This window comes from Montipora foliosa, chromosome 7, assembly GCF_036669935.1.
Source record: "Montipora foliosa isolate CH-2021 chromosome 7, ASM3666993v2, whole genome shotgun sequence".
NCBI lineage: Eukaryota > Metazoa > Cnidaria > Anthozoa > Scleractinia > Acroporidae > Montipora > Montipora foliosa.
The window spans coordinates 15,683,340-15,697,092 of record NC_090875.1 but is presented as its reverse complement, the minus strand read 5'-3'; the positions used below and the strand labels follow the sequence as shown (position 1 = coordinate 15,697,092).

Here is a 13,753-nt window from a genome sequence, read left to right as displayed (position 1 = left end):
CTTGAAGAACTGGGAGGTTGTGATGATTCTTCCTCGTAGGGTTTGAAAAAATAGACATTCTAAGAACTTCAAAGTGCCACGCGCTGTTCGTCCATTTTTTTCCTTATGACTGATTTTCTATAAAAATGGCCAGAATCAGTTCTATAATATTGCTGCGAGGGAGCATTCAAAGATATACTTTTGTCCATTTAAGTCACCCTTCAATTAATCGACCATGGCCTCCAAATAGTTTCTTTGCCCTTTATTTGTTCTCTGTTACAGTCAAGTTCCCGGAAAGGCGCTCTTCTTTCATCTCCATGTATTGATCGTGGGCTTCGAAGCAAGTTGAATTGAGTGGTGCTAGTTCGAGAGGGAAGGAGCAGCTGTCGTTCATATTTAACACTTTTGACACAAAATGCTATGACATTTTCCGATTCCTCTACTGAACTTGTTGCCTTATTTGCGGCCGTTTCAAGCGGCGAAGAGGTTGAGCAAGGCGATCTTTGGTCAGCACTGTAGTTCTGTGTCACTGTCTTTGCCCTCAGCTCACTGCAAGTTTCCTTGACCTTTTTGTTTTCAAGCGTGGTATTTTCGGCAAGTTCTATGGAATTGTGGTTAAGTAAAACAAGGAAGGAAAATTAAACGGTAGGGACAAGACTAGACTGATAACCTTAAAGGCCGATAAACAATAGGCGACAAGTCTTTGCGACAAGTCGTTCAGTGTGTACTGCTTGCGAAACAAGTCGCTGCGACACGATGCCTGTTCGGTGCACACGCAGTTATACCGTATGAGAGGGAATGTGAAGCAGTTTTCTAATTCAATATGGAGAACCATATGATGCTCTCATATTGGTTCATTTATATTTTGCCGCAGCGAGTTGTTGCCGGAAGTGTACACACGGTGCGACAACGCTGCTTTCGCTAACTTTGTCGCTGTGATCAGTCGCACGAATCCAAACTGGTTTGAATTCATACATCCGATCGCAGCGAAAATGATTTTCCCAAAATGAACAGTGTCATACCAGGAGAATGGTTGCGGCGACTTGTCCCCACGAGGTGTCGCAGCGACTTACCCCAAGTGAGTTGCGGCCTTAATTATTTATCACTGGAGAGATATAACGTTACTTTGAGATCAAAGACATAAGCTTGGTTACGGCCATACAAGGAGCACTCGGGAAAACAAGTCGTTTTGACCTTGAAGAGAACACCTCTCTTTGAGCTTGAAGAGAACTCCTAACTCTAATCAAACATGGCGTCAAGTTCAATGGGAATTAGAAAGTTGATCGGGATACACCGCACCCAACCTGAGGAAGTCTTTCATCAGAAAGAACACTGGTGGGACGAACTACCACCAGCGAAATAGTGCAACCGATCTGACACTTCCTAAACCGAAGAGGGAGTTTCTAAAAAAGAAGTTTTGAATACAGTGGTGCTATGATTTGGAACCAACTTCCAAATTAAGCTAAATTTTCGGATTCACTAAATTCATTTAAAAACAACCTCAAAACCTGATTTGATCATACCATGCTACATTCATTTAGTCCTGCGTAAGGGTTGGAACGTGTAACGGCCCCTGGTGTGCTGGGAAACAAGCTTCTGAATATTCAATTTGCTAAGTACCATACTTGGAACAACAAGGGTTTCCAAATATGGTACTTAGCACTGAAACATTCAACCAATCAGTTCGCAATGAATATTCGGAAGCTGTGAACGCGCGTTACATGTTTCAACTCTTATGGGTTTCTGGTAGTATAGTATAGGGGCTTTTAAGGTTATGATTATAAATTAAATTCGGTACTATTAGCTTTACTCTTGTTTGTCAATAAAAGTAGTATTGTTATTCTTAGCTTCTTAAGCAGATTCAAGTAGTTTTACCCATGCATATATGTTATCTTGAAGTCAATTTTTCTATATACACATATTTACACGTAATTCCTTTTTATATAACATATTTGTAAAGACACGCCCTCCATGGAAACCAGGCTTAATATTGTTGGGGCTATCGCGTCTTCTGGATTTAAATTAAGTATACCATACAATACCATGCACTGCTGATTTGCGCGCGCACTCTGCATTGCGCCATCCCGCTCTCGACCCTGACATAGTGGCTGCAGCTAAATCACACCAGCTAATAATCACCGTCAAAGAGTGAGCGAACTGCCACATTACCCTGAACTTCGTAATTCCCAGCTTGAAAATTAATGATATTGTTTAACCTTGAAACACTTATTAAATGTACCTTTTTGCCTTAAACTCCTGATGTATTGTACAGTGAGCTTGAGAATGTCCGCTTTACAAATTTTCACCTGAAAAGAAGATAATGTGGCGGTATTAGTTTTGGAGCTCTACCCTTCAATCAAATTCGCTCATTCATGTCCAGGTTTGCAGTATTGAAATGGATCCTCTCGGCTGTTATCTACAGAGGGGAGAACGTAACCGAACGGTAAAGGTAAAGTCACCTTAATTTATTTAACTTCGGCAGTCCCTTCAGCTGCGAGACTAGTATCAATAGAAGCCGGCGGTGCGCTCTTTTTTCCCCCGATGAAGCCCTCGGCATTCTTTAATTTGAACTATTTGTGGAATACTATATGCGAAGCAAAGGAATTTATCGGTATCAAATGAATTGACATTCATAGATTGACAATGGTGTTCTTGAAAAGATAAGAAAGCTGTATCGGTTTCGCACTTTTACTTCTACTCCAGCAGAACGAGTCCTGGCAGAAGAAGCTGTCGCTCAAAAGTAGTTTTCTGATTACGATGGGCAAAGTTTTCATTTTCATTTGCATTTGACATGTATGACTCACCCGCGAACCCAGAAACACAGTTTAAGCAAATCTGTGTTTTTCTGTTTTGTTTGTTTTTTGTTTTGTTGTTGTTGTTGTTGTTTTTTGTCATTACCCAATACTAACATGCTCAGTGGATGGTCCGAGTATCAGCTCTTTGAGTTGGTCGACGCTTTTACTGATCCTGTCGCGCCGCAACCGATCTTGTAGAGATTTATTCACCTAAGAAAACAACACACCTCGGCATAAAAAAGGGGGAAATTTAACTTGGTTAAATCCTCCAATGCTAAAAAATTGGCGGGAATTTTGAAAAGCACAAAAGCTGAATCAAAACCCACTCGGTGTTGCTTCGGTGACTTCTTTTCAGTCTGTTGCGTAAACGGACATGATAATTATCGACGAGCCCATGCAAGGTTCGAAGAGTATTCCTTTACTCACCGTGTTACAATCAGGATCATATTTCTCTCTAGTTTTGTCCTCAGAGCAAAAAACAGAAAACCAACATTGATGCAAAAAAGTCAAATTCTAATTCGTCAAATCACAGTACACGGACTAATAACTGAACATGATCATCACAAAGAAACCAGCATTCAGGATCAAGAAGAACTATTCGTCGCTCTGTCCGGCAAATAAGTAGAGTGTGGGAACGGCTTTACAAGACACGAAGATTACTTTGAATCTACTTTCTGGGACGGTGACCTCAGATTGTTCCACTAAAAGATTTCCTCTTCGTTCTACAGTATAACTCATGTTAGTGGACAGGTATAGAAGACTAGCAACCAATCTCTGGCGACAAAAATCACGATGTCGCGATATCGGCCTGCCCCCGCTCTTAGTCAATAAGCAAGTAGAATAAACACAGACACACAAATGCAATACTTGCGATTTATAGTTTATATTCTTGAAGGGCAACAACAATAAGACATATCCTCTGGCACGTGCTGCAAAATGTTTTCCGTCTTTGTGACTGACAAATGAACCCGAAGCCCAAGAAGCCGATTGCGTTTTCCACGAAATAAAAACACTGAACAACATATAGTAGCAGTGAAAAAACCAGTCAGGTCATTTACTGGATAGCAATATACATTGAATTAGATAGGGGTGTCCGCTCTTCGAACAATCGGGACTAAATATTTGTCACAAAAATTTGTATTGAAAACATTTATATACCAGGGCGAAAAAGGTAACGCGCTATTGAATCCACAAAATATTGCAATACAGTCATTTCAGTCTTCCCTCGTTCACATTAACTTTTCTGTATGCTTTCTATAATCATGTGCGGTATCCGATGAGGTAACGTTCTTTCTTAATGCTGTATAAATCAGTTGGTGGTTCGTGATCAGGAAAAATAAGTTCAGTGCACGATTAGGTCTGCTAAATTCCCACCCTGGTCAGAGTTTTTCTCTGTCCTTGTGTGGGCCCATTAGTAGAGCTAACGCTCACATGGTTCATATGGGGTACAAAACTAGTACTTCACACTACACTCTAATCAGTTAAGTCTATTTGAAACATTGCCTGTAAAGATAAACTGTATTTCACCTGAAGATTTTTTAAACCGAAATAGAATTATCATTCCAGTTAACCAAGCGATTGAATGAGGAATTGCAAAAAAAAGCCTTCATTTGTTGCTGAAAGGAGATAAATTTAACAGGCAAAGTAGCAGTAGTGGAATCAAATAATATGAAGAGCCGGTTTGCTCTGGGCTGGGATGCGGCGGTTGTATTTTATGGCCAAAACCGCCGGCTTGACATTCAATTTGTTACATACCTTTTTATCCACCGCATAGATTGCAGCAGAATTCATCGCTTATATTTTAAATTCTTGTTTTATCTCTATGGTTAATTCTCCTTGCCCACTGCTCTGGGAGACGGTGTCCTTATGGCTACGTCGTTCGATAGAACTGGTGCAGTTTCAAGGAGGCTATCTATTTATTAGGTTCTGTTAATTCTGAAAGCTTTGAAATGAAAGAAACACTATGTACAATAATCTAATCATCTCGTGCGAAAGAAACACGTTAACACCTGCTTTGAACAATGGCACATTTTGACAGAAATTTCAACAAACTAAATGAGCGACCTGTAAAAATTTAAACGCAAAGCGACAAAGCGAAAAAAAGATCATAAATCGTCATGAAACTCTCAAATGATGTTTCACTTTATCGATTTCAGCGAATCTTCACAGCATTTTGCTTCTAAATATCAAACGTGTGCAAGATACGTGGGTGATGCCACCGCGTGGCATAATTAAATTTCCCGCCAAATTTCCCGCGAAAGAACAAAGGCGCGGTCGATGTTCATTGTGAAGTACTTTTCTTTGTTTTGTACCTGTAAAAGCGAAAACGGGACGACGCGTGGAAGAAGAAGATCATAACCTCCCGCTGAGAGACAATTTTGTATGTATTCTTGTGTGACTTCAAATCAAATCCAGTAGGATTTCAGAACGTTGCAATTAAAATTAATGAAACGAAACTTTTTTTTAGGTTTGTAGCAAAACTAAATTTAAAAAGCCCGCCAATTTCTTTTTCTATTCACATAACAGGTGTTGCTTTTTGATCGCAATAACCACTTCACCACTTTGTCATTTACACACGTGTGAATTGCGAAATATTTCGCGTTTAAATTGGTGCATGATTTATTCGAAAATACCGCGCATTCGTGAGGGGCAAATGAGACAGCACCCACAAACTAAGTAATCAAGTAGAATTATAGAGAGTAGAACAATATGCACAAACTCATCAACTTCGATCTCAGGCTTTATTGGGAACAAGCAATTTTCCAAAAACAATATACAATCTTAAAATTAGGTAAAATAGGAGAGAATTACTGAACCTGGAACCTTGGATCTTGCGAAGCAATGAAACTGTCGATCGATATTTTGAAGTTAGATCTTTGCGATGGTCAATTAAACCGATCATAGAAACCTCATCCATATCAAATTTTAATCCTTTTCCAACCATCGATGGTGCCGGTAACTAAGACTAAGAAAGTCGGTCATTTATTCTGGAATTTCAAACCTTCTTTTCATAGAAAGGCTATGAAAAAGGACATTAATTAATAGAAAAATGATTAAGGTAAGTTTGAGTTGACTACAACAAAAAGAAAAGCTATATATGTTAAGTATTTCCCTGTAGGCAAATAAAAGTGAATTTTTAACATAATACATAGATACAGATTTTTTTTAAATGTTATCAAGAAGGACTTTCAATGCCCGGTAACTTTCTTTACGTTCCCAAGAGGTTTCAGACGAATTCCGCTTTACGATGTGATAATGTGCGAGAAACAGAAAGGATTTTAAGTTGTATGCAAACTGCCGGAGTTTTCATATACGAAAAACAAATTAAAAGAACTAAATTTTATACGTGTGATCCATATGTAGCCCAATGAGCTCCCGGGAGACGATAAGAATCTTGCTTTTAAATTTCAATTCGCCTGTCTTCCCCCTCAATCAAAGAAACCTCAATATTACAGTTTCAAGAAAACGCTGAATCAACGCAAAGAAAACAAAGGGCACTCGTGGCGAGTTTATCACTAAAACAAATGCTCAAAAGAAGAGACTTCTTTGTTTTTCGTGGTAGTAATTAATCTCATAATTGGTGTGTCCATTACGGCAGTGAACAAAAACAACCACACAAAATGTCACGTGCTGTGGAATGCCAAGCGGAAGCACGTGGAATGTTAATTTCCCGCCAAATTTTAAATGCTCTTTCGGACACTCAACGTGGATTAATAAATGCATTGACACCTTCCGACAGTAAGAGCAGACCATATTGTTATGAAGTGCAATAACTCTCTACGCAGACCTGGCATAATAATGTTCATCGAAGAGATACGAGACTTTCTCAAGTATATAGTCAGTCAATTGCAAGGATTTTAAATTTTCGGCTTTGGAACGGCATATTTTTTTTGGTTTTTTTTTTTTGCATAGGTAATTACATGATTTTTCTCGAGAAGTTTGGAATAAATAAGCACGAGTAAATGTTTTCAAAGACGAAGAAAATTGCACGAGCCCGTGGGCGAGTACAATTTGTAGCGTATGAAAAAAATTACAAGTGATTGCACGAGAAAAATCATGTGATTATTTATTAATTATATATGCAAAAATTCAATTTTATTGCACTAATTTCATTCGTCTGCACTCTATTTGGGATTAATTGACGTGTTCTCGGCCAATAAACACACTGAAATTTTTGCTGTGTAGATCATTAACGCAGAAACGAAATTTAAATGCGAGCTGAAGTAATGGGCCTTCGATCATATGTGGGCTCAGTGGGTTTTATTCAAACTGACATTCAACTTTTCAAGTAACGTACCTACAGTACAGTGCCGTCTTTTGCTGTTCTAGGAACCGTTCAGAAACTGCTGATTAAAGTGAACGCAAGGAAGATGCAAGCTCTGTTACATTATGATTCGTTTTGTTTGTAAATAAAGTTATGAGACCCTTTATATGCGAAAACTGCACTGCAAGTGGGCAGGAGAAAATATAAAATCTAAATTGATGTTAGTCCTCTAAGGTATGATGACATTTTTTTCTCTCACCCCACTATTACGACTATTACAGACTCTCGCTATTATAAACAGTATAAACCCTGGTCCAGAGGATGTCCGCAATAACGGGAGTTGACTGTACGTATGCCAAGGAACTTTCAAATGCATTTATTATACATCAGACTCACTATGAAAAATCTGATTGGTCGAAAGCATTCAATCAATTCACAATAGCTTGTGAACTTGACATGATAAAAGTAATATCTGCGGCAGATATTACAGCCCAGACAATTAAGGAAAGCTCCGTCGGGCTGTACCAGGACTTCCAAAAAAAAAATCTTTCTCCTTCTCGATCTTCTCACTATTCCCCTTCTGCACCTTCTCCGGCTACTTCTTCTCGTTCTTGTGTTTCCGCTTCTTCGTCTTCTTCTTCTTCTTCTCTTCTTCTTCTTTGTTGTTATTGTTATTGTTATTATTATTATTATTATTATTATTATTATTATTATTATTATTATTATTGTTATTATTATTATTATATTATTAGTTCTGCTTTTTCCTCAGACTCACGTTGTCAAAGCTCCTACTCACTGTTCCACGTGCTCCAATTACCACCGGAATGACTCTCACTTTTTTTTACATTGCCATGCCATATTTTCCTGATCTCGTATTTAAGTTCTTGATACTTTTCCATCTTCTCCTCTTCTTTCTCGCCTACCCTGGTGCCAAATGGGCATGCGATACTTATCAACAAGCATTTTCGTTTTGTTCAACACAACAATATTAGGCCTGGAGTGTTCCAGGACTTTCTCCGTTTGAACTTAAAGTCCCAAAGGATCTTCACCTCTTCACTTTTAACCACTTTTTCGACTTCGTGTCGTACCACTTTTCAGTAACCGTAAAGTTGTTCTTGCATAAATTTCAGTGCACCACCATTGCTATCTTATCTTCAAGAGTTTGTGCATGTCTTATTATTATTATTATTGTCATTATCATTATCATCAGGAGCCCATCTGGAGCGTGCAACTTCCATACAGCGTCTGTGAAACGGCGTTTTCACAAGTAGGTTTATTTTTAGACTAGCCCTTCCCGCGAATTAGGTTCCGGTTCCGTGACCCTATGACGTCAGCTTAATTTCTTGTAATTGGTCATCGGGCTCCTGTGGGAGTCTCATTCGCGGGAAATTCAATCTAAAAATAAATCGGTCTGTGAAAACGCCGTTACACGAACACAGTACAGTTGTAGGCTCCGGGTCATGGGTTCCTGTTATCATTCATTATTGTTATCGTTATCGTTAAACGATTATTAGTATCATCATCATTATTATTCATTATCGTTATCGTCATTATTATTATTATTTCTACCTTCACAGGCTGATCTTTGCCGCTATAAATACCTGAGGAAACGGGTCATAGCCTATGACCCACGGTTCCACACGATCACGATAGGCATTATTGTGACTTTCGAGGCTCCACGAATCCTTCTGATTTCAAATGCTAGTTCCTGGTACTTTTCAACCTTCTCCTCTTCAGTTCTGGTGATGTTCTGGTCCGCTAGCACAGCTATGTCAATAAGTGTCCATTTCTGTGTGTCTTTATGCGCTAGAGTAATATCTGGCCGATTATGTTTCAGCACTATGTCTGTGTAGATAGTTATGTCACAGGTAATCTACACATCTCCACTTTCTGCGGTTGGCAAGGGTTGATGGTCATACCACTTGTCATTACACTCTATTCCATACTCCCAGTGTACCCGCAGCGCCACCTTGTCGTGGCGCTTCCTATACTCCCTCTGGGCAAGCTTCTTGCATCCACTGACAATGTGTCGTACTGTTTCAGTGGCATCTCCACACAATCTACACAGTGGTGTCTCTGAGGTTTAATTTATGCTGTACTTGATCGAGTTTGTTCTTAAAGCTTGTTCCCGAGCAGCAAGAATCAAATCTTCTGTCTCCTTTTTTAAGAATCCATTCCTGAGCCAGGTACAGGTACGGCAGGTACAGCGTCGCAACATTGCTCCTGGTGTGCAGACAGCCATTCATTGCCAAGATCTTCTAGTTCTTCTATCCATGTTGGCTACCTCCCCCATTGTCCAGTTCACAATCCCCGCAATGTAGCGTACTACACCTACAGCCCAGGTATTGATGCCATCGATTGCGTTTCCTCCATTGCGTTTTGATCTACACAACTTCTTGACTCTTCTGATATACTCAAATGCTATCTTGCCTTTCATTTTGTTGTTGAGAGTCTGGTCCAACTGTAAGATGCCAAGGTATTTGTAACCTTCCTCCTCTATTTCCTCGATATGCTGGTCACCGGGTAGTTCTATTCCGCTACTGCCAACTTGTCTTCCCCTTCTCATTTCCAAGACAGCACACTTGTCTAGCCCAAACGACATCTTGATGTCTTGCGAGAAGATCCTTACTACTTGAACAAGTGAGTCTAGTTGATCTTTGCTAGCTCCGTACAGCTTCAGATCATCCATGAATAGTAGGTGGTTAATGGGCTTCATGTCCTTTGCCAGTTTGTATTCAGCTCTCATTTTTCGTAGTAGTAAGGTCAAGGGTAACATGATCACTATAAAGAGTAGTGGTTACAAGGAGTCACCTTGAAAAATTCCTCTCCTAATGTCCACTTGCCCGAGAGCCATTCCTCCTGATCTCAATACTGTCTTCCAGTTCACCATGCTGCTGCTGATTCTTGGCAGCGCCAACCATCCCCCGGCATTTCAGGATCCAGGAATGCGGCACCATGTCATATGCCTTCTTGTAGTCTATCCAAGCCATTGACAAGTTTTTCAACTTCTCCGGCAGTTCTTCAGGATTGCCTTGTTTACAAGCAATTGATCTTTAGTTCCTCGGGATTCCTTCCTGCACCCCTTCTGTTCATCTGTTAGCAGTCCTTCCTTTCCAAGTGGTGGTATAACTTCTCTGTCATAACTCTGAGTCCTGTCAAGAGCTTCCACATCATGAGTAGGCAGGCAATAGGGCGGTAGTTGCTGGCCTGGGCACCTTTCGCTGTGTACTTTTGTATCAAAACTGTTCTTCCCCTGACCATCCACTCTGGTACATTCCCTTGAAAAATACAGTCTTGCAAGCATTCTCGCAATCTAGAGTGCAATCCTGTCAGTTTCTTAAACCAGAACCCCTGTCTGAACAAGATCGGGGCCGGCTGCCTTCCAGTTCGCCATCTTGCTCACTTCATTTCTAATATCCTCCACAGTGATGCTGATACCTTCTTGCACCTCTGTTGTACTGAAATCCACCTCTACATCCTCTAGCCAAGATGCTCTCTCATTGTGATCGATTTCCTCCGACCAGATCTTGCTCCAGAAGGAGGTTGCTTCTGTGGGATCATACAGATTCTCCTCGTTCCTTTCCACCTAGTGTTTTGTAGAACAGGTTCTGATTGGTTCTAAACAGGTGGTTCTGTTTCAACTGTTGACATCTCTAGTCTTATCTTTTGATCTTAACTCCACCTGCCTTGATCTTCTGTTTCAACATGCCTGAGACATACAAAGTGCCCTTTCCTCAAGATGATATTTTCTGTTCAACCTTTCCCTCTCTCTTTGTTTCAGTCTCATGTTTCCTCTTCGGACTTCCTCAATCTTGTCAGGTCTTTTCGCCAAGTTTCGATATTCTCCTTAATCTTCTCTTCCAGAATGGCTCTTCAGTTCCGCTCCCTGTCCTCCCTTTTATCATTCCCATTCTTTCTGTATTACCATATGCAGCTGCATACATGAAAGAATTCAGTTCAGTGATGTTGTGCGTCTGAATCCTTTTAACGGCTTCATTGATTTTTCGAACTTCTGCTTTCAGCTTCGTTCTTTCGCAAGACTTCAGTGATGGTAATCATAGTCTCTTTTCTAGTTGTATAATTTCTAGGATCCTGTTATTATTATTACTATTATTATTATTATTAGTATTATTATTATTATTATTATTATTATTATTATTATCAGTATTATTATTAGTATTATAGATTTTATTCACCCTTAAAAAAAGAAAAACAGGTACATAATTTACGGAAATATTAAAAAGTAAGAATTGTAAGCTCTATAAAGCATTAAAAATTACTATAAATCATAAGAATACAATCACTGTGTCAATAACGATTTCCGAAATATATTCCTTGCGGCTCAGATGTGATGAAATAGCTCTTGCAGGCAGTACAGTGTTTTAAATTAAGACATGAATATAATAATAATAATATAATAATAATAATTATTATTATTATTATTATTATTATTATTATTATTATTATTATCATTATAACTTAAGGAAAACAGACACCTTTAACCCTTTCATAGATTCGTATAAACTCTTGTTCTTAGGCCATCGTAGCTTGATTAAAAAAATACCACAAACAGCGGTGATAAACATTGTATTCCAACGCATTATTTATATAGAACTTAACGTATAGTATGCTAGTCAACATACATTTTCAAAAGTGACCGTTACAATTTTTGAAAACGTCTTGAGCATGAAGAGTACGCAAGGAAATCAAAACACAAGAACAGACGCTTTTCTAAAAAGGTTAGAATAGATAGAAAACGAATTTTCTTTTCTTCTGCACGACGTGTTTCTTCTACACGACGTGTCACTTCTACGGCTTAGGTAATGAGAAATTTTTCCCAATCAACCTTTCTTCGCGGGAATTAGATCCATACGAAAAATCGTTGCTTAGTAAGGGACCATCGTTTTGTCCTGTCCCCCGGGATATTGATAGGCTCAAGTTACAAGAAGATTGGGAGAAATTCGAGAATAGGCTTAGAGCAGCCACGTTTTTCTTCAATAATTGTGATATTAATAATGGTCCGACTGTAGAAGAAAGGAAGCCTGTCTTCCCTACAGTTAAAAAAGTTTCGTCATGGAAAGCCCCTGTTTCCAAATTTCCAGAAGTTGAGTTGTTTCTCGAATCGGTCAAGAAAGAGCTATTCGATCCCACAAACAATTCTACTGTCCATGACAATCTTTCTGTAGGTGAGAGAAGGGCTTTCTCTCGACTTAAAAACCTAGAGGAGCAAGCTATTAGAATTCAAGACAAGGGCTCCAAATTTGTTATTCTGGATAAAACAGAATATTCATCTAAAATGCTTGACCAGTTGGAAAACCCACTCCACTATAAAAAGCTTGATTCCGATCCTAGTGCCAACTATGCTAATACCATTTTAGAGTGGAGTAACAAATGGCTACAGAAAGGGCAAATCGACCAAAATATTGCTAATTGGGTTGTTAATAACAAAGCCAAACCGGGCAAAGCCTTTGGGACTATTAAGACGCACAAGGAAGGGAACCCGCTTAGGTTAATTACTTCTTGTCGTGGGACAGCAATTGAAAACCTTCTGCATTTACCGAATTTTATCTCAAGCCATTAGCCCAAAAACTGCCTTCATTTGTCAAAGATATACCCACTTACTGCAAAAAAATTGAAGATTTCAACAAGACTGGACCATTCCCCGAAGGTACCCTTCTTGTTTCCTGGGACGTTGTGTCAATGTTCCCCAATATTGACAACAATCTGGGAATAAAAGCTGTCACAAATGCTCTTAATTCACGAGAATTCCAAATTCCGTCAACTGAATGTATCGTTGAAGCTGTAAAGATCTGCTTAGAGCACAACAATTCCCACTTTCAGGATCAACAATTTTTGCAAACTCATGGCACCGCAATGGGCCCTAAGAACGTGTAGTTACGCTGATTTGGCAATGGGAATATCGATCAAAAGGCCAAATCTGGGGGAACCAAACCTAAATTATGGTGGAGATATCGAGACGACATTTCGATCTTTGGACCCAGGGTACCACAAGCTGAAAGATTTTACCGAATTCATTAATTCACTGTACCCCACCATCAAATTTACCAAGGTATCATCAGAAATTTCACTCAATGTTTTGGATCTCACCCTCCTTTTAGTTGATGGGTTTATTCAGACTGATATCTATTCCAAACCTACCGACCATCACATCTACTTATATATTGCGTAACAGTGCCCATCCATCTCATTGTACCAGGGCTATCCCATTCGGAGTTGCTACAAGAGTTCGCAGAAATTGTTCCACAATTGAAAAGTTTGAAGAACGTAGCAAGGAATATCAGAATTATCTAGTAGATCGTGGTTACCACCCTTCTAAAGTTAAAACACAATTTGATAAGGCCAAAGATACACCCAGGGAGGACCTTCTTTCACCTAAAGAACGAGAGAGAAAAGTTTTTTCCCCTTGTGGTTAATTTTAACCCTCATTTGCCCAACATTGGTAAAATCATTAAGTCGTATAGCCATTTAATTTATGATTCACCGACATTAGCACAGATTTTTCCCAAGGGTCAATCATTCCATCTTATAGAAGGGCCAAAACTATCAAAGAGCTCCTTAACAAACGATCAGAGAGTCAACTCTAAGAATAGAATTAGGTTTAGCCAATAAGTTTTATTTTTTAGCCATGCATTTTTAGCCATTTTTTAGCCATTTTCATTTATTATCTTTCCCAAAACATTTTTTCCATCAAATT

General features: G+C 39.2%; 1 protein-coding gene across 1 annotated transcript in view; it reads right to left on the bottom strand.

The window, feature by feature from the left end:
• Nucleotides 1–4,674, bottom strand: part of LOC138010645 (enhancer of split mdelta protein-like) — a 5,880-nt gene extending 1,206 nt beyond the window's left edge. The window contains exons 1-4 of the mRNA XM_068857624.1: nt 4,530–4,674; nt 2,889–2,984; nt 2,219–2,285; nt 1–580 (exon numbers count right to left, since the gene is read on the bottom strand). The exon at nt 1–580 is cut by the window's left edge and continues 1,206 nt beyond it. Coding sequence (XP_068713725.1) covers nt 201–580; nt 2,219–2,285; nt 2,889–2,984; nt 4,530–4,565 — 579 coding nt within the window. The 5' untranslated portion in view covers nt 4,566–4,674 and the 3' untranslated portion in view covers nt 1–200. The remainder of the gene's footprint in view (nt 581–2,218; nt 2,286–2,888; nt 2,985–4,529) is intronic.
• Between the last annotated feature and the right edge of the window lie 9,079 nt (nt 4,675–13,753).